General features: G+C 42.2%; 1 protein-coding gene across 2 annotated transcripts; it reads right to left on the bottom strand.

Moving 5' to 3' along the window:
* Positions 1-7,044: 7,044 nt before the first annotated feature.
* On the bottom strand, positions 7,045-13,471 carry emc10 (ER membrane protein complex subunit 10). Of its 2 annotated transcripts, XM_083649162.1 has the most exons (8): positions 13,345-13,471; positions 13,112-13,178; positions 12,018-12,130; positions 11,161-11,274; positions 10,827-11,011; positions 9,941-10,034; positions 7,955-8,052; positions 7,045-7,349 (listed from the first exon to the last, which is right to left on the bottom strand). In XM_083649162.1, the coding sequence occupies exons 1-7, from the start codon at positions 13,435-13,437 to the stop codon at positions 7,966-7,968; spliced, it is 753 nt and encodes a 250-aa protein (XP_083505288.1). In that variant the 5' UTR covers positions 13,438-13,471; the 3' UTR covers positions 7,045-7,349; positions 7,955-7,965. The 2 variants fall into 2 exon arrangements, with proteins under 2 accessions (XP_083505288.1, XP_083505287.1); XM_083649161.1 differs by lacking the exon at positions 7,955-8,052.
* Between the last annotated feature and the right edge of the window lie 5,633 nt (positions 13,472-19,104).

The following is a 19,104-nucleotide window of genomic DNA, read 5'->3' as shown; positions in this document are numbered from 1 at the left end:
CACCAGGCTGTAGAAGGTTAGAAAACCTGCAAGTTTTCATTATCATTTATGCAAAAAATAAATGTGTAAAGAAAAGTTTGCCATTCATCACTACTAGCGAGTTGCGAGCCGTTCTTCACCACACTCAACTCAGCTGTGTGCACTCATGTGTACAGCAGCCTCAGTGCAACGGTGTAGTAGCGGGGGCCGCCGCCAGTAGCCGCTGTTTCTCAACACAAGTAAAACGAATAAAAATAAAAGTAAAATAATATTTTTTTCTATGGAAAATTTGAAAATTGGGAACGCTTCACGATTTTGCGTGTCATACCTGCGCGGTGGCCATGCTAATCTTCTCTGTATCGTTCCAATTTTAGTATATGTGCAACCGGAGTTACACAATATCGAAATGAACGCCACGACCTATATATAGCCTGACATGTGAATGCTGAAACACTCATGGTGCGAGGTCAGTGGAAGGCAGTGAAGGGCTGTGGAGGACCACAGAAGGTGTATGAAGGCTGGCTCTGATGAAGAGCACTGACCCGGTTTGACTTAGTCTGTACCGGGTCAGGTTCGGTGCGTTACAAAAGGTGACGAAAGGAATCCTGGGACTCGTATGCAAAAGTACCTATGACGTCAGGGGGCAACGATTGGCTGCCGGCGGACGTGGAAACCTGGGCCAAATCGGAGGGGAGGAGGATTTAATTGGCTACATGCACAACTTCTTTACTTCCTGAAATTAGTACAGCTTCTTTATTTCCTGTCCTACACTATTGGATGAACTGATTAATCAGGTGTGCCTGATCATTGTTGTGACTGCAGCACACCTGACATTAATCAGTTCATCCAATAGTGATGACAGGAAATAAAGAAGCTGTACTACTTTCAGGAAGTAGTGGAGTTGTGCATGTAGCCCATTGCGTTCCATTTCTGAATCTTCTCGTTCTATGGACTAATCAAATTGGGGCCTGGGTTTCACTTCGTTCCAATTCTGGCCAATCTATGACTGTCTTTCTACACCTCCTGACGTTTAGGCCACATATTCTCATCCACATCACAACAGCAGACATTGTAGCACTGTGTTGTGAAGGTTCCTGAGAAGCACCTCTGAGCTATTTTAGTTAACTGGTTGATCTCCATGCTTCACACATTCCTCTTCATTAGTGTGAGTCAAGATTCACCTGAGACAAATTATTCAATTCAGGACACATTCACTTTTTTTTTTTTTTTTTTTTAGAAAATATGCTTGACAGATTATGACAACTGAACTGGTTCAACCATTTTTAATGTAATGGCATAATACTGTATATGCAATGAACCAATGCCTAGATGTTTTGGAGGGTAAGACTATTCAACAGAGAACCAGTATAAATAGGCTTACATTTTGATCAACATGACACAATTGATAATGTAGCAAACAGCAGACAATTGTACACAATTATTTGCATGAATGTGCCACTGGCAAATACAAGTGAGTCACACACTGCCTGTAAAAAGGGGGATTTTTGAAAATGCAGTAAGGTTCCATTTACCACTCCAACAAAATGAAATTTCAACAGTTTATTAAAGCACCTTGGATCATAATAAATATACATAAATAAAGGTAACATTTGAATTCCTATATTATGGCTACTTTAAAAGTGTTATTATAAATCAGTTTACTGAGCAGCATTTTGGTAAACAAACCGCGGCACTGGGTGGCAACGCCAATGGAACCCTATGGAGCCCAAGTGGCGCGAGGCGTCTGCTCTAGCCGCTTGACTCTGTTTACATTTTAAAAACTGCGACAGTTCACACAACTTTAACACTACATGCATATATGTATGTATAATATTATTATACATCAAACTCTTGAGCTAATTCTGCTCTCACTCAGAATGTCAAAATATAAGCAATGTGATGTATGGTTTTTGAGATATTAACGTTTGTTTGACACAACTCATACTATTAACTGCCGCGGGGTTGCGCATTTCTGGGTGGCAAGTGACATCACGCTGATTAGTAGTATTTAATTGTCAATGTGTCAATATGATTTCCTGTAAATTTCAGCTCTCCTCTAGAGAGCCCTGCATGCCATGGGCCTCAAATCTAGGCCCTACCCCGGCCCGGGCACTACATGTTCGAGCCCGAGCCCAATGTGAGCCCTACTGCTTGTCCGAATTCTGGGCCCGAGCACGGCCCCAACCCCCTCACCTTATGTGTTTCATCAATTTTGAATAGCCTAAGCCTATTAAAAAAGTACATTAAAACACTTTGAAGACCACCATGCTAATTTAAAAAAAAAAAGCTCCAAAAGGCCAGGTTCAATACCTCCTAAGCCCTCTGGAAAATGGTAATTAACCTACCGATGTGGTTCTTGTGCCCAGTGCAACACAATGAAAACAACACACTTTTGTCACCCCCTCAATGGGAAAAAATATTTTATTAGGAGTGTCATAACTTGTGCATCTACCCACATTGTGTATATGATACAGTGTCCATGTGGTCTCGCTTATGTTGGTAAAACTACCAGAAAATTAAAACAAAGAATAAGTGAACACAAAAGTGTGATACGCCGTAAGGATGAATGAATGAATAATGGATTCCCCAGTTACACTGCACTTTAATAATATGAAGCATGACGTGGCCTCCCTCCGTTTCTGTGGCATCGAAAAAGTTGTGATGCCACCTAGGGGCGGAAACCACAATCTACTGAAGAGATGGAAAGCGTTCTGGATCTTCACACTACAGACGCTTTCCCCGAAGGGACCTAATGATGAATTGCTACTAAACATAATGATGTAACCTAATTTGGCAACTAGGCCTATAGCCATATCTATAAATGTCCACTTGTAGATATAAATATGTATATGTATATATATGGTAGCATATCCAGACTATTTTGCTTATCCTGACACTGGCCCTACAAATACAAGAGGCTATAGCCTACAGTGTATAGCCTAATTCCCAGGCCCGACATGATTTTGGCAACTCAATCCTATTCTCTTCCATAGTGTCCCCCCCCCCTTTATAAACCCTTTTTTAGATCACTTTATGATGTTGACAAGTTTCTTTCTTTTTTGCTTGCTGTATTTTTCTATATTCTATATTTGCTACTTGTATAATTATGGATGTTTTCAAGTTTGTTCTAAATTGTTGAGCACTGTCTATTTTATTATTCAAGTGTATTCAATGTCTTTTTTCCCCTGATTGAGCACCTATTTGCAATTACCTCAAGGTGATCAGCCAGGTTATGTCCTCTTCATTCATTGGATGATTGGTTGATGGAGGCACTCCTCATATGTAGCTATATATAGATGGAGATATGTGCCTCCCACAATAACACTTGATGAAGGTCTACCGACCGAAACGTTTGGCCATTCAAGAATAAAATATATTCTCCAGAGAAGGGAGACGGTGTGCGGGAGTTTTCTGTTCTACTCTCATTTCAAACGTTAAAAAACAAAACAAGTTCTGCCAAGAAATACTCCTACTGACTGAAGATGTCTGGCCGTGGTAAGAAAGTCACGACCCACAGGGCTGATCTTCCCAGTGGGCCGCATCAACTGGCTGCTGAAGAAGAGCAACTACGCCCAGAGAGTGAGCACCTGGTGTACCTGGCAGCCATCTTGGAGTACCTGTCGGAAGAGATCCTGGAGCTGGCTGGGAACGCCTGCCCAAACAACAAGCGGTCACGCCATAGATTTTCTATTACTGTCTATCTAGATAGTACGCTCCGCCAATTCTAACAAATGGTCACGTGGTCACCTCTCTTGAAGTGTTGTGAGAGTGTGCCTGGTGATGCGGGGTTAGTGCTGCTGACCTAGCAAGCTAACTTGAAATAGAGATTGTGAGTTCCCAAACTCCACACAAACCACACATTTAAACACAAAGCTGCCCGTTGTTGGCTCAATACAGTTGAAACTAAGACATTCCATTAAAAAATATTTTTTGTAGCCACATTTAGTTACTACATTAACGAAATTCAGCTTTAGCTAATCGCTCCCTGCTAACATGAGTTCCTGTTGCCAAATCTCACGAGTGTGTTGCTGAGATAGAGACAGGTCTTTAACAAGTTTAATTTTCTCCTGATCTGTCTGTCTGAAAAATGCCATTTTAGTGTCAGAATATTCTGAAGATATGTGGCTTCGGAGAATGGACAGAATATTTACTTTAATGAATATGGGGGCGAAGGGAACGGTCATAATCTGAGATCACATTGACTTTTCCCATTGACTCCAATAGACTCAGACCTGCCGAAAACCTCAAGTGGGCATGTCTGTGGAAAGCCATGGGCAAAACGCGCGTGCCAAAATGACAGGAACTGAGTTGAAGTTGGGCCGTCTTGCTTGAAATCCCATCGTCTTTGTCACGCATCAACTCTCGTCACGTCCTGCTGGCCGTCATGAATGATGAGGAGTTCAACGAGCTGCTGGCCGGGGTCACCAGCCCTGAGGGAGGCATGCTGCCCAACTCATCCAGGCTGCTCTCCTGCCCAAGAGGACCTGGTGAGGTCAGCTGGAGCCCGGGGGCTGTTGCAGCGACATTACTGCAAAGACATTCAGTCAGTCATTTTAATGCCTATATTTTTTTTACTTTTTTGTGTAATAGAGATATTTTTTTGTAAAAAAAGAAAGAAAGAAAAGAAAGAGCCAGGCCCAGCCCTGGCCCTAGCTAGTGATGTGAAAATCGGCACTAGTCCGGCTCGGGCCAGAATGCAGGGCTCTACTCTCATCTGCTTTCAGTCCCGACTCCTGAGTCTTGCCCACAAGTGGTTGACTATCCCACCTTCTTGTTTTGGAGCAGCCCTGGTAGGGGCACGTCTGGGTCACAGAAAGGAATCACGTCGGTACAAAAGTACTTACAATAGAGGTCAAAGGGAATACCCACACACCAGATATAACAGGGCTAAAAAAGCCACAGAGGAGGTCCAGAGGCTGAGATCAAGCAAAAAAGACTTACCGTACTTTATTTTGACATGGTGCAAGACAAAACAGTGCAAAAAAGAAAAGGTGGATTTAAAAGGCAGCAAACGTTTCAGTCTGTGACTATCATCAGTGCTACTAACATTCAGGTCTAGGTTAAATAGACAGGCAGGCACATCATGTTGCTCAGGTGCCATCAATCAATCAGCTTTCATTTGATTTGATTTATTTGACACATTTTCATAAAAAACTTTACAAAAGTAAGATGTAATAAAAAAAAACAGTCAAGGATTACACAAAAAAGCTTCCGCTTATTTCCATTATGGTCCTTGCTGATTGCATGTGGGCCAGACAAAGTCAGGTCACTGTCAATTAGCTGAAAGTAAGGTTCTTCACCAAAAACAAGAGATAATGGCTGTATACTACAAGAATGTTCCTCAAATGTACAAAAGTTGCCACAATACATTCATCAATGGAGAAAGCAATGGGAGGCAGAGTAATAAAGAGCCAGGAGGACATAGGGACATGCTGGTATATGCAGACACTGTCAAGAAGCCTAGAGGAAACAGGTTAGAGACAAAGTTTCATTCAGCCCTAAAGGCTGTTCACTTTTTAGTTTAAAGATCCATTTACCGGTACTCTCACATTGGAGAAGTTTGGTTTCTAGATCTGTGTGTCTACGATTGGGGTCGACCTGATCAATACCACAGAATCTCAGAGCAGTGGCTGGATGTTTAGCTTCCAGGAAGTGTCGAGCTACAGGTGACTTGAGATCACCTCTATGGATGGAGCTTCTGTGTTCATTGATTCTGGTTCTGAGCTGTCTATTTGTTTTCCCCACGTACTGAAGCCCACAAGGGCAAATAAGTAGATAAATAACATTGATAGAACGGCAAGAAATACATTTATGGATCTTAAATTCTTTCTTAGTTACATGGCTGACAAAAGAGTTGGCCTTTTTGTGGTTTTGGCAGGAAGTGCAGTGAAGGCAAGGAAAGAAGGCAATAGGGCCGTCAATCCTCCTATGGTGGGCGGAACGTAGGAACCAAAGTGCTGTACTCCAGGAACATATCCTGCTCAATTCTTGCGTTCCGTTCAGACGTAATGTTATGGAACCGGCAAGTTTCTTCAAGTACTTCTTTGAATACTTCCTTTGGTATGTCCATGCTTCTAATTTTTTCTCGAACTCGTAGTGACTTGCGAGCTTAGGTTGCCTACTACTGCATTTCTATGGGACATCCTATGACCCCAGGGTACATCACTGATGATACGTCCCAGTTGCATCCATGTGATGTTTTTTTCGTTGTGGTGGAACGAAAACACTGCGGACCACCGGAAGGAGGGGCGGGTCTTCTTTTATCTTCCTGCCTGTAGTAACACGTGCCAGGCTAGAGCGAGCCTGGTGACGCGAGGTTATATTGAAACAAATGCCTCAAACTTTTGAGGATTACAATTAGTCACATAAGACTCTAAATTACAGTAGATAGTTGGAAGGTTTTTGTGCATTTTGCTTGCCAGGGTCTTTAACAGAAAATCTATCCCCAAAATGGCATAAAGTAATGACACTCTTTCCTGATTAATAGCCTTTTGCTTGCAGATTATAATCATGTTACTGTAATGGTAAGCCTCAGAGGTGAGGCCCTCTAGTGGAGAACTCAGACCCCCTTCTCACCAAACACGAGCCTAAGCGATAAACTTGCATGTACTCGCACTCGCCCTTCAGCTTGGTTGGCTGCCTTGCCGTCTTCAATTGGTCTATTTCGGTTTTGGCCCCTCCTCTCGTCTTGTGGCCTGCGATGTCCTGATGCCAGGTATCCCAGCATGCTTTGCAAGCTGGTGAGCGACAAGATGGCAGCGAGGGAAGGAGGGGCATTTTGAAATCGACTAATTGAAGACAGAAATACAGCAAGGCAGCCAACCACGCTGTAGCAGCGGGGCAGGGCTTACTGGGCGAGTGCGAGTACATGGGAGTTTATCGCGGGCGGTGTGTAGGAGCCGTCAGACCAAGCGTCTCCATCAGTCTGGACAACATGCATGTGGAACTAAACAGTAACTAAACTAAACTTCTTCTCTTGAATGAAATAGTCAGCAGGACATCACTACTAATACAATAACTCCATAACTCAAAATGTCAGGTATTAATAAATACTTTATTTTCCCCATCAGTATTAAAAACGCAATCCTTGACATCTGGAGGGCAGATTATCTAACTATCTATCTGTCTAACTGTACAAGTTTAATTGGTGTGTGAGAACAATTTATCTTCTTTCAACAGCATTATGTACAGCAATTAGAAACTTGTGAATTTGTGTTCAACAAACTACTGTTCACACAAAAAAGAGAGATATCTTCGCATGGTGATTATCGGCCACCTCCATTGGCCGCTCCGCCACCGGTTCCTCCTCCTGATTGGTCCTGGGCGCCGGACATCATGAGGAAGAGAACGAGAGGCACAATGTACATCCACTGGAGAAGAAGAAGAAGGGGGAACAGAAACCGCAAAGTAAATATCTTTGCTTTGAAGACAACAAATTAACCGTGATCACTAAAACCTCTTTTCAACAATTCCAGATTGATTCTTTCATCCCAGATTAGGTCCAAGTCATGTTCTGAACAACAGAAGAGAAGAAAAAAAAAAGTCTACAGGGGGGTGAGAGTCTGTTGAGCAGTGAGGAAGAACACATATGAGGGTCAAATGCCAAAAACATTCACACGCTAACATTTACATGGTTATGTAATTATGATTATATTTTGAACATCAACTATCTTGGTTGTTTAGGAGGGAGGCACTCTAGCATTTCCTCCTATGAAGAGTCAATGACAGCCTTCTGTAGATTGTAAATCAACAAAATGGGAGAAGTGTGGATAAAGGTAACCAGCCAGAAACATCTTTGGCATTGAACCTGGAGGGAATCAAAGAGTGGGACAGAGGGAAGGAGTGGGGGAACTAGCGGGGTGGATTTCAGTTAGTCACGCTGCTTTAGAAGTTAAACACACAACTCGCTAGAGGGAGAAGGGAGACAGACAGCCCAGAGTGAGTTTGCTGAATGAGCCAAAAGGGAGAACTGTACTTGAGTGGGAATCAGCTCTGCTCTCTGTCTCCCCCTGCTGGGGGCTGTGCCGAACTCGTGGCCATGAGGAAGATTGCACCTCCCAGAATCAAATACCACTGGAACAACAGCACAGCAGCAAGTCAACACCACACATCACTGGATGGATGCAGCGCAGCACAGTCAACACGGGTCACTGAACATGGCACGGTACAGTTAGAGACCAGGAAGGAGCTCAGGCGAGACGAGGGCATGGGGCAGGACATGAGGCCGGGAGCTACATGGGAATGCTTTAAACTAAGAAACTATGGGTTGTGTGGAGACACACAGGGCTGCTTTGGAAGCTGCTCACTGCTTAAAATATCAGTAGACAGCAGAGTATATTTGGATTTATTTACATTTCTCAAATAGAAACACTGTACACCATTTACTTAGGTTGATATGATATATCCTCTGACTTGATATACCATTTACAGTAGTAATGTATCCTATATACAATTTTTTTTACATTCTTCTATTATTCTTTTTTATGTTAATTTATTTGCTCTTATTTTATTGTGTCCCATCAGTCATGCTGTTATTTTTGCTTTATTGTACATACGTTTGTCAAAAGTGCAAATGTATATATAATTGTTTAATATGTATCTGTTACATAAATATGTATATTTACTACATAATTATAATATGTATATTTGTTACATAAATATGTATATTTGTTGTCACATACAATAATCGATGTATATTGCTGCTTTTCTATTCCTATTCTTATTTTATTGCTTGTATGCTGTATTGCTAATGAAGAGATTTCCCCTCAGGGATTAATAAAAGTAGCTACCTACCTACCAACCTACCATAAATAAATATCAGGTAAGGTTAACAACTTGTTTAATACAGCGAAATTAATTAATATGAATATGAATTAATATTACATTTAATATACCGGTACTATAAAGATTCCAAATTCCAAAAGATTATTTATTTTTACACTACTAAAGTGAGAAGTGGAGGTTAGGTCCAGAGAGTCCGTGCGCAGCAACAGCACAGACAGGGAAACAGGGCGGTACAGAGCGGGTCCAGACTGTGCAGCCTGAAGCAGTGAAAAGGACTTAAACAGGGACGACTGTGAAGCGCATGGTAGGGGGACCCAAAAACACACCATCAAACAGACGATAAGCACAAAAAAGGTGCAGCCATTTCCCCATTTTGGAAGATAATCCTACACTGTACCTTGATTTGACATTATTTATGGTATATCCACAGCATTTTGATTTGAATGATTTGAATTCCTTCAAATCAGTGAACATCAATGAGTGAACTGAAATAACACTTTCTCAAACCACAGTAATGGTGGGAACTTTCTGCTATGTGTCTCAAGACATGCTGTATGTCATTTTGCATGGGTCTGATGTAGCAAAAAAAAACAAGAGAGGATTAGCTAAACAACAGCCATTTTCCTTTATCCAGACTCTATACGGGGGCAAATACAATGATCAGATCCTGGTCAATGAAGGGAGAGAACATGTTAAAGCTGCATTCAGCAATGTTTGTTTTAAAATAAGTGTTAAATGGCTCTATATTCTGACAGGGATCACTGAAATAGAGTGTTTGGTCAGTGACTTGAAACCCCCAACCCCCCCTGTCCTCTATCTCTCTCCTGTAGTCCTGCAGGCTGGGCGGACGTATCTCCGCAACCGTAAGTCATAGAGACTCACGGATGGCATTGGATTCGGGGTGAAAAAATACATATAGTCCTTTACAGGGATCGCGATCTGACCTTCCGTTTCCAAGAATTTGTCAACTTTTCTCTGATTGGATAGTTTGAGGTCGGCGCCAATTTTTAACCAATCAGAGAAAGGTTGACATTTTCTGAGAAACGGAAGGTCCAATCGCGACTATTTCGATTTGTCAGAATATACAGTAGAGCCATTTAACACTTATTTTAACACAAAAACATCGCTGAATGCAGCTTTAAGGCACAAGACCGGTGGTCTTGTCAGGAGTACTTACATATTTAGCAAAGAAGGATTTTTGCTCTTGCGGATTCTTCCCTTTCTTCTCTATTTCCTGTTCCATTCGTTCGAGAAACAGAGCCGTCTCAGGCCTGGAAGAAAGGCAGTAATTAGCATTCAAACAAACCCAAAGACGAGGCACAAAGTGTATCCGAAAGGCAGAAGCTGCATGAAGCCTTGTTCTACCTGTGGGAAAAGAGACAATGCTGCTACACCAAGGCAAACGCAACTGAATAAAAGATATGTGGAGAAGTTACACCTGTGTGCACAAGAGGATTTCCCTGAAACACAGCAGACATCTGCAGGCAGGGATGAAACCAAGACGCTGGCAGCCAAGCATGATAGAACAGTGGAGCCAGGCGGCAAATAAAACCACAGTGAGATGTGGACATGGGGATGAGGGTTATACAATGTTATCCTTTATCGTTTTCAACTTTACAATATACACATTATAAACTGACCCTAGCTTATTTCCTATTGCTAATACAGGAAATAAGCTAGGTTTCAAACTGTTCCCTACTAACAACAGAATTCCAGTGACACCATCTATTATGTTGATTCTGGGATATTGTGATAATTCTAAATTGATTACAACAAGCACATTTTATTTAAAAACTCAAAAAATGAGGTATAAAACAGTTTAAGGAATAATTGTACTGACAATTTCAATTTTGATATCACACACCCAACACCCACTCACCATTCGGTTAAATGGGATGAATATTGATGTGATTATTTAACATGGTATTTTGCATGAGCCATGTTGTGATATATATCAATAACAAAAAGGTTCTGTATGGAGGATTTCAACTATATCACTGAGGCCTACATGGACATACTGTACATAGTTCTTTTTAGCAGAAAACCTGTAATTCAGGACTGACCCAGGTGCATTGACGGGAGCCACGATGCTCAATGTGCTGTTGAAAACCTCAAGATCCACTTCCTCCTCAACCTCGGTGCCCCTGCAGGCTCCCGGTATCGTCACTATGGAGACGCCGATGAGGTAGCCAGAGACGTCCGTGTGGAGGCTGATGACATCACTCAGATGGGACTCAACCATGGCACACTAAGGAGCAGAGGAGAATAAAGGTTGATGCTGGGGTTAGACCGGCATATCACTTTGTTGAAATAATGGGTCTGTTTTAGCATAGGCATGTATCGTATGTTAAATGGTCTATTTGCTGCAGCGATGAGCAGATGAGGGAAAATACATACGGCTCTGACGAACGCTGTGAGGTGTCCTTCCATCTGCCGCTCAGTCTGCCTGTCGGTCTGCAGGAGAACACGAGGCACTCGGATTCTGTACAGACCGTCCACCGCCGCCACTTCCTGAGGAGTCGATCAAGGTGAAAACAGACACGTTAAAGACACAATGCCATGAACCGCTCCTTACACTTGTCAAATCGTACTGTACTGTCTCTGGGTAAACCATTTTTATGTGTTCATGAAATTGGTGGAATTGCTTTTCCTACATTAGTCATTCTGAATTACCGGTATGTAAAAAATAAAATAAAAATAAATATCACCTCCACATCTTGGTTTTTCAGAGCCTAATAAAATTCACAATATTGTGAATAATGCTGTAATGATTGAGATTCACCTTTCACATATTTACAAATACAAAATGAACAACATTAAAATGACTGATGTAGACATTGACTATGTTAATATACCCTTAACTTTCAAGATATTCAAGTACACAATTTGTGAGTTACTGTATGTTTTTGTTTTTAGATTAGATTTATTTCGAACATGGTAAAAAACAAAACAAAAACAAAGATAAAGAATAAAAGAAATATAGGCAGAGGCAGAGTAGGGTGTTCAGCGGCAGAGTAGTCTTGTATGGAAAATGAGTGGGATCCATAATAACTTGTCTCTGACATCAAGAGTAGGTGCTCGGGTGTTTGCAACAACAAGTTTAGGTTGCTAAGAACCGTCAACTAAAAAGACAAACAAATTATTTGAAACAAGAGTAGTCGGACCGACCCTGCCCAGCTCAGAAGTGTGTCTGTAATGGACAAGGCCAGAGTAGTTGTCAGCCAAACCCTTTCATCCCAACTCTCCTATTTCACCTTCAGTTTGGTCCTGTCCTCCTCTGATAGCTGGTTCTGAGACAGTGAGACGCTCGGCTCCCTTCCAGCTTTCAACAGCAGCGCTCCACGAACCCGAAACTTTGCCACATCATCTGAGACAAGGAGGATGACAGACATCACGTTAAGTCAGGGACAGTCAACATGACTGACTGGCAAGATGCCAGTGACCCGGCTAGCATGGGGCAGTCATGGAAGGAGGAGTGGTACTCGTGAAATATTTCAAATATTTGACTAGAGAAGCGTGGATATCACGGTAATGACAACTGACCTAAAATAAACTTTCAGACGGTTTATCTACAGAAAGCAAACACTAGCTACACATTTAAAGGGGACATAGTTAGTCCAACTTTAGCAACAACTAAAATCTGATTTGTGTGTAGTCCATAACAACATAAGGGTATTAATTTAGCATCTGCCTAACACAGAGGTTTTCAAAGTGGGAGGCGGGCCTCCCCAGGGGCACTCCAAGCAGTTTCAGGGGAGGCTCAGTGAATGGAAGTGAAAAAGATATTACATAGTTATCACATCAGTTATCAAAAGGAGATCCCATAGAATAGCCTAAATGTGTGTGATTTGGTTAAAGATAGTTCAGAGATACAGTAGTTTTGGGAAATTTTACAGTTTTTCACACTTTCCCAGAGTCACAAAAAATAAATGCCTTCAAAAATGCCAAAAAATTGGTCTGAAGCATCGACATATGGTCTAGACCATATGTCGATGCTTCAGACCAATTTTTTTTAAATGTATTTGGTGTAGTCTCTTTAGTAAGTCAAACAGCAATATCAGGCTAGCTTGTTAATTGATGAGTGTCTATGGAATCAAATAACATAATCATGATCCCATGGGCATCTAGGAATTGAGCGAGGGAGCTTTTTCCAAGCTTTGTTTGGGGGGAGGCCCACAGTCTCAAACTTTGAAACCCTGGCCTAACATTTCGTTCTCCCTTGGATGAACAGAACATCACGCCAAACCCCATTCAATGATCTGGGTATTTAATGTTGCTTTGGTTATCAGCAAATAATGATATGTCATAAACAGTACGTTAACAAGCAATGTACAGAACATTTTCTCACCGACTTCAAAGGAATGCTCAAGAGGCACCGAGAAACCACCGAATTCAGTGTCCAGAGCATCGCCAACCTGGGGCAAAACAAATTCAGACTAGCCGTTAGCTGGTCAGCCATTCATATGATTGGCACGTTAGCATGTTAGCTGGTCAGCCATTTATCGGCATGTTAGCTAATAAATACTAGTCGCTGCTTAGCAGGTGTAACGTCAACGCTAAATTAAAGACATTTACACTTACCCTCCTGCCGTTGTTACAACATACAAAATTCGTACATAAGAGGAACGAAACAATGGCAAAAATAGAAAACTGAAACGGCGATAGATAAGCCATTTTGACAGGAATCAGGAAGGGGGGCTTAACCGGAAGACCAACTAGCAACAGCAGTGGCACTTCCGTTTTCTTTTTCTTTTTCTTTTTTTACACTGCTGCACCGTGCTGCACGCGCACTCACCATGGATGGCACCTGATGGCACTCACTCACTCAAACGCAACGCACTGCACTACTCAACCCTCCGGGACGCAGCAAGCTAGCATAGACGACCGACAGACAGGTTACTTTAAGCGTGGAGCTGACAGGTTGTGTTTTTGGAAGATGTCGAGAAAGAAGAAACTACACATTTCATATTTTCAAATGTGAGTACAATGTGTGAACTTGTCTGGTTCTGTGAAGTAACAGAGACAGATCAAACAGTCATCATTAATTAACTGCACTTCATCAATTTGCTGGGGTGGAACCCACAGGGACCCAGGAGATCGCCATGTTTTGCCTATTGCCCCGCGGCCTGCGGGTGACAACTATTATAGACTGCGAAACTAAACTACGCTTCTATAGTATTCGTCGCCTCCTTGACTGTGGATGTGCTGGCACATCCAGAGCCAGCAGGTGGTGCTCACACACCAGAAATGGCACTCACCTTCCCTCTCACCCCACCTCCATTTTTAAAGGGCTCTAAAAATGCAATTTTCTCAGCTGAACAAAAAGTACTGACATGGTCCAATGATGAGCAGAGCTGTTGCTTTATTCAGCACTGTGGTCCCTTTCTGTCTGGGTTTTTACATAAATATCCATTCAGCTCTTATTCCTGGCTGGAGACCTTCAAGATTCAAGATGTTTATTGTCACTCTGGTTGCACAAGTACACTTGTACAACTTGTACAGACTCAGTGGTTAGCACTGTTGCCTCACAGCAAGAAGGTCCCGGGTTCGAACCCCGGTCCGTCCCAGGTCCTTTCTGTGTGGAGTTTGCATGTTCTCCCCGTGTTCATGTGGGTTTTCTCCGGGTACTCCGGTTTCCTCCCACCATCAAAGACATGTACAGTATGTTAGGGGTAAGACTCATGTCAGTGCCCCTGACCAAGGCAATGGCAAAAAGAACTGGAGTTGGTCCTTAGGCGCTGCACTGCTCCTAGTTCTAGGAAGGTTCCTAGTAGGGGATGGGTCAAATGCAGAGGATGAATTTCCCCATGGGGATAAATAAAGGATAACTTAACTTAACCTAACGTGTGAAATTCTTAGGCTCTGTAGGTCATAGAAGTATAAGACAGGGTGCAAAAAAGCAAGTATATATATGACACAGAGTATAAAATGAAGAAAGCAAGAGCACTATATATATACCCGTCAGGTCACCTGCACGGGTGCTCTTTACACCCCCTGAAAGTTTCAGCCCGATCGCACGTAAAACGGCATAGCCGTAAACTCAGAATGTGTGTCTTAAAGCAAAATTTAATTGCAATGTAAAAACAACAGCATTATTTAGATGACAGCATTTTCATGTTTTGCTGGTAGGAAAAGCAAACCTACCCTATTCCTAAGTTGTACGTTGGTGACTTGTAAGTTGGTGACTATCATGAACATAGCAATCTGGGAACCCAGAGTCTATTTCGGCACATAAATAGACTCCGGGACAGCCGTACCTTTTTTGAGGCTTCCTGTACAGCACGGATCTTCCGCCCGTGATTTCCACGTCTGTGCAGCGGTGCCTTTAAAAAACATACATTGTGGCGTTTTCATTTTGACTACTAAAAGTCAAAATTCTTATATATTCACTTGCGTTCGGGACCGGAACTCTTATATTAGCCGGTACAACAACAGAGCGGCACTGCAGATTATGAACATACTAGTGTCTTCTGGGTATTTTTATTCAGGTGGTTTACTCCTTTTACTCCTTTTTTATGCTTCCTACCGTTTATAGCACTCAATGGATTGTCTTCCTCCAATCTAGGATGACGTAGTGGTAAACAATTACAATTTCCCATTTGTCCGACACTTTTATCAGGGATCTAGTCAGGAGAAAATCTAATTAACTTGTCTTTAACCAAATTTTATTTATGACTTTATTGGACATATAGACAAGAAACCCTCAGGCCGGGAGTGGCTGTAGAAGGATTTGGTGGAGATTGCAGCCATCTTGTTTTGACAGGAATTAGTGTACTGTGCTTCTACTACCACAAAATTGCAGAAGTGTCTACAAATGAGGACATGTCTAAGTTCAGCAGAATGAAGTATTATAGTGTAGAAACGCCAAAATATAATGTCCTTGCAGAGACCCCGTGGGACTCAGAAGGTTACACACACAAAAAGTGTCCTAAAGGTCTTTAATACTAGTATAACCTATAAAATCCTCCCAAATCTGAGACTTATTCTTCTTGACCACGGGATTTCTTGTCTATATGCCCAATAAAGCCATAAATACATTTTGAATAAAGTTAGTATAGATTCGCTGAGTCTCAATGACTGATGACTCTCTTGTGTAATTCGTTTTTCGGGGCTTTTGGCATCTTCACCATCATCACCGGACTCTCTATGGCCACATCCTGTCTCCTCTCTGGACTCTTCTATGCTCACATCCTGTCTCCTCTCTGGACTCTCTATGGTCACATCCTGTCTCCTCTCTGGACTCTCTATGGTCACATCCTGTCTCCTCTCTGGACTCTCTATGGCCACATCCTGTCTCCTCTCTGGACTCTCTATGGTCACATCCTGTCTCCTCTCTGGACTCTCTATGGCCACATCATGTCTCCTCTCTGGACTCTCTATGGCCACATCCTGTCTCCTCTCTGGACTCTCTATGGCAGGGGTGGGCAACTATTTTTCATGGGGGGCCACATGAGAAACACAGATTGTTGCCGGGGGCCGAACAAATATTGACATGCCGTAACCCATGGATGGGCAACTTTGATGATAGAAAGGGCCACAAAAAAAATTCCTCACTACCAGATTTTGCTGAGGGCTGAACGGCGCCAGCGCGAAAAATTTAGGGCATTTGAAGCCAGGTTTAGAGGAATAACGCATTTTAAATTAACAGTTGTGATGCAGTCTTAACCACCAATATTTGATCCTTTTCTCACTCACTCCTACTGTATGTCACCACCTGCTCTCCCTGCAGGGCTTGAAATTAACTTTTTTCACCACCTGCCAATATGGCTGCTAGATTTTAAAGTTACCAGAAAATTAGAATTTCCACTTGCCGAAATGTTTTTCTTGAAATAAACCAGAATATGAGTTGGTTAATTTAAGCATAAGTATCCGTAAGTGGCCCGGGATTCTCAAAGCCTGTGTTGAGGGTCACACAAGAACAAAAATGCACTCTTGAAGCTAAATAAATCCAAAACCAACAAGTTAATTATTTAAATTTCTACTTCAATGTAGAACAGACATTTCTTACATGAGATTACTTTTAGCCTTTTAGTCATAAATATTATTGAAAGATAGGCTATTCCATATTCCAGACTGAAATGCTATAACAGAAGAGTATTGGCCAGAATGACATGAACATTTGGACACTTATTCAGCGGGTATCTTGCATGTTGCGTTCAGGTGCACTGTAAAAAAAAAAAAAAAAAAATTTTTTTTTTTTTTTTTTTTTTTTGCAATTCCATCGCGGGCCACACAGGGGGCGCCCGCGGGCCGCATACGGCCCGCGGGCCGTATGTTGCCCATGTATGGGTTGCCCATGTATGCTCTATGGCCACATCCTGTCTCCTCTCTGGACTCTCTATGGTCACATCCTGTCTCCTCTCTGGACTCTCTATGGTTACATCCTTATCTCCTCTCTGGACTCTCTATGGTCACATCCTGTCTCCTCTCTGGACTCTATGGTCACATCCTGTCTCCTCTCTGGACTCTCTATGGCTACATCCTGTCTCCTCTCTGGACTCTCTATGGCTACATCCTGTCTCCTCTCTGGACTCTCTATGGCAGTGGTTCCCAACCTTTTCCAACTCAGGGCCCACTTTTATCTCTCAAAGATGTTCGCGGCCCACCTCCGACCCCATAAATACAAAGGCCATATAATGCGTTCTCAGAGCACTTTTTTTATTGAAAATTGAACATAAAGGACTGAACTGAATACAGGAGAAACATGTTGGAAGCTCCACAGTCACTAACACAGCACCTGTAACATGTTGCAACACCTTCAGTATTACAGTTTTCAAGGAGCTGTCCACACACACACACACACGCACACGCACACACAGACACACACACACACACACACACACACACACACACACACACACACACACACACACACACCAATCATTCAAGGAGCTGTCCATCAGCACCACACAGATGTCAGAAATGACAAGCAAGGGGCTGTCTGTAACAGGCTAATTAACAAATGATTAATAAATAACGGTATCCTTCAACAATGGAAAAATGCATTCTCATAACAATTTGACATCCAATATCAGATCCAAACAAAATCCAAATATCAGAAGAAAGCCCATTAAATCGATAGGGTTACAAATAAACACAAACCCAATATAAAGATGATGTAAAGATGAAACTTCAATTCAAGCAAAAGCAATAACATCAAAGAAACAAAAAATCATACTTTTTCAAGTATGATTTTTCAAAATCTTAAAAAAAAAAAAAATTGAAAAAAAAAATTTGATTTTTTTTTTTTCAAAAATCATACTTTTTTGGAAATGATTTGGCGGCCCACTTGCAATACCTTCGCGGCCCACCAGGGGGCCGCGGCCCACAGGTTGGGAATCACTGCTCTATGGCTACATCCTGTCTCCTCTCTGGACTCTCTATGGCCACATCCTGTCTCCTCTCTGGACTCTCTATGGCCACATCCTGTCTCCTCTCTGGACTCTCTATGGCTACATCCTGTCTCCTCTCTGGACTCTCTATGGCCACATCCTGTCTCCTCTCTGGACTCTCTATGGTCACATCCTGTCTCCTCTCTGGACTCTCTATGGTCACATCCTGTCTCCTCTCTGGACTCTCTATGGCCACATCCTGTCTCCTCCTTGGGTTTGAATGTGGGGGCTCAGTGTGGAGCATGTGCTGACTGAGGCATGTGAATCCCCCGGGTTCTGCCTTTGAAACTATTTCGGCCTATACAGTATTCTGTTCCCCCTTAGTGGGACAGCACATTACTCTTTGTCACCATTCCAAACAACGGTGTCACCTTACTATTCTTAGTCAAATATGAAAGCACGTATAGTTATGAGAAACCGCAACCGGACTTTCATTTTGAAGGTATACACTTGTCACTGTCTTGTGGGCCTCATGTGTGCGGCATTAAAATAGAGCATTTGTGAAAAATGTCAAACCAATGCTGGCCGCATTGTGACGCTCAACAGAAATGTTTCCAAACATGTTCTCGTATTTAAGCAACAGTAAACGCGTCGTCCCCCATGCTGCCATGCATGACGCTGTCTTTGCTTGGGAGAATAATTTAAAGTTATTAATAGTGTATTCATATATTTTTTTAAACCAGAATGTGCCAAAAAATATTTCATCCCTCCAAATGTTGCTCACATTTAACTTCAACATTTTGACCTCAAAGCCAGTCAGTGTCATTTTATAGTTGAATCAAGTGTCATCTTGATTGAATTTATGGTGTAGGGGTTAGAGCTAATTAATTATAGCACCCCCATCAGGCCAATCAGTGCATTTTCTTTCTTTTTTTAAACCAAATCGGACCAGTGGTGTAGCAATTATAGCCTTTCAAAGTTTGAAATTTGCCATTTAATCATAGCGGCT

This window comes from Poromitra crassiceps, assembly GCF_964638095.1.
Source record: "Poromitra crassiceps genome assembly, chromosome: 13".
Taxonomy (NCBI): domain Eukaryota; kingdom Metazoa; phylum Chordata; class Actinopteri; order Beryciformes; family Melamphaidae; genus Poromitra; species Poromitra crassiceps.
The sequence above is the reverse complement of the archived record's forward strand: the minus strand, read 5'-3'. Positions and strand labels throughout refer to the sequence as shown.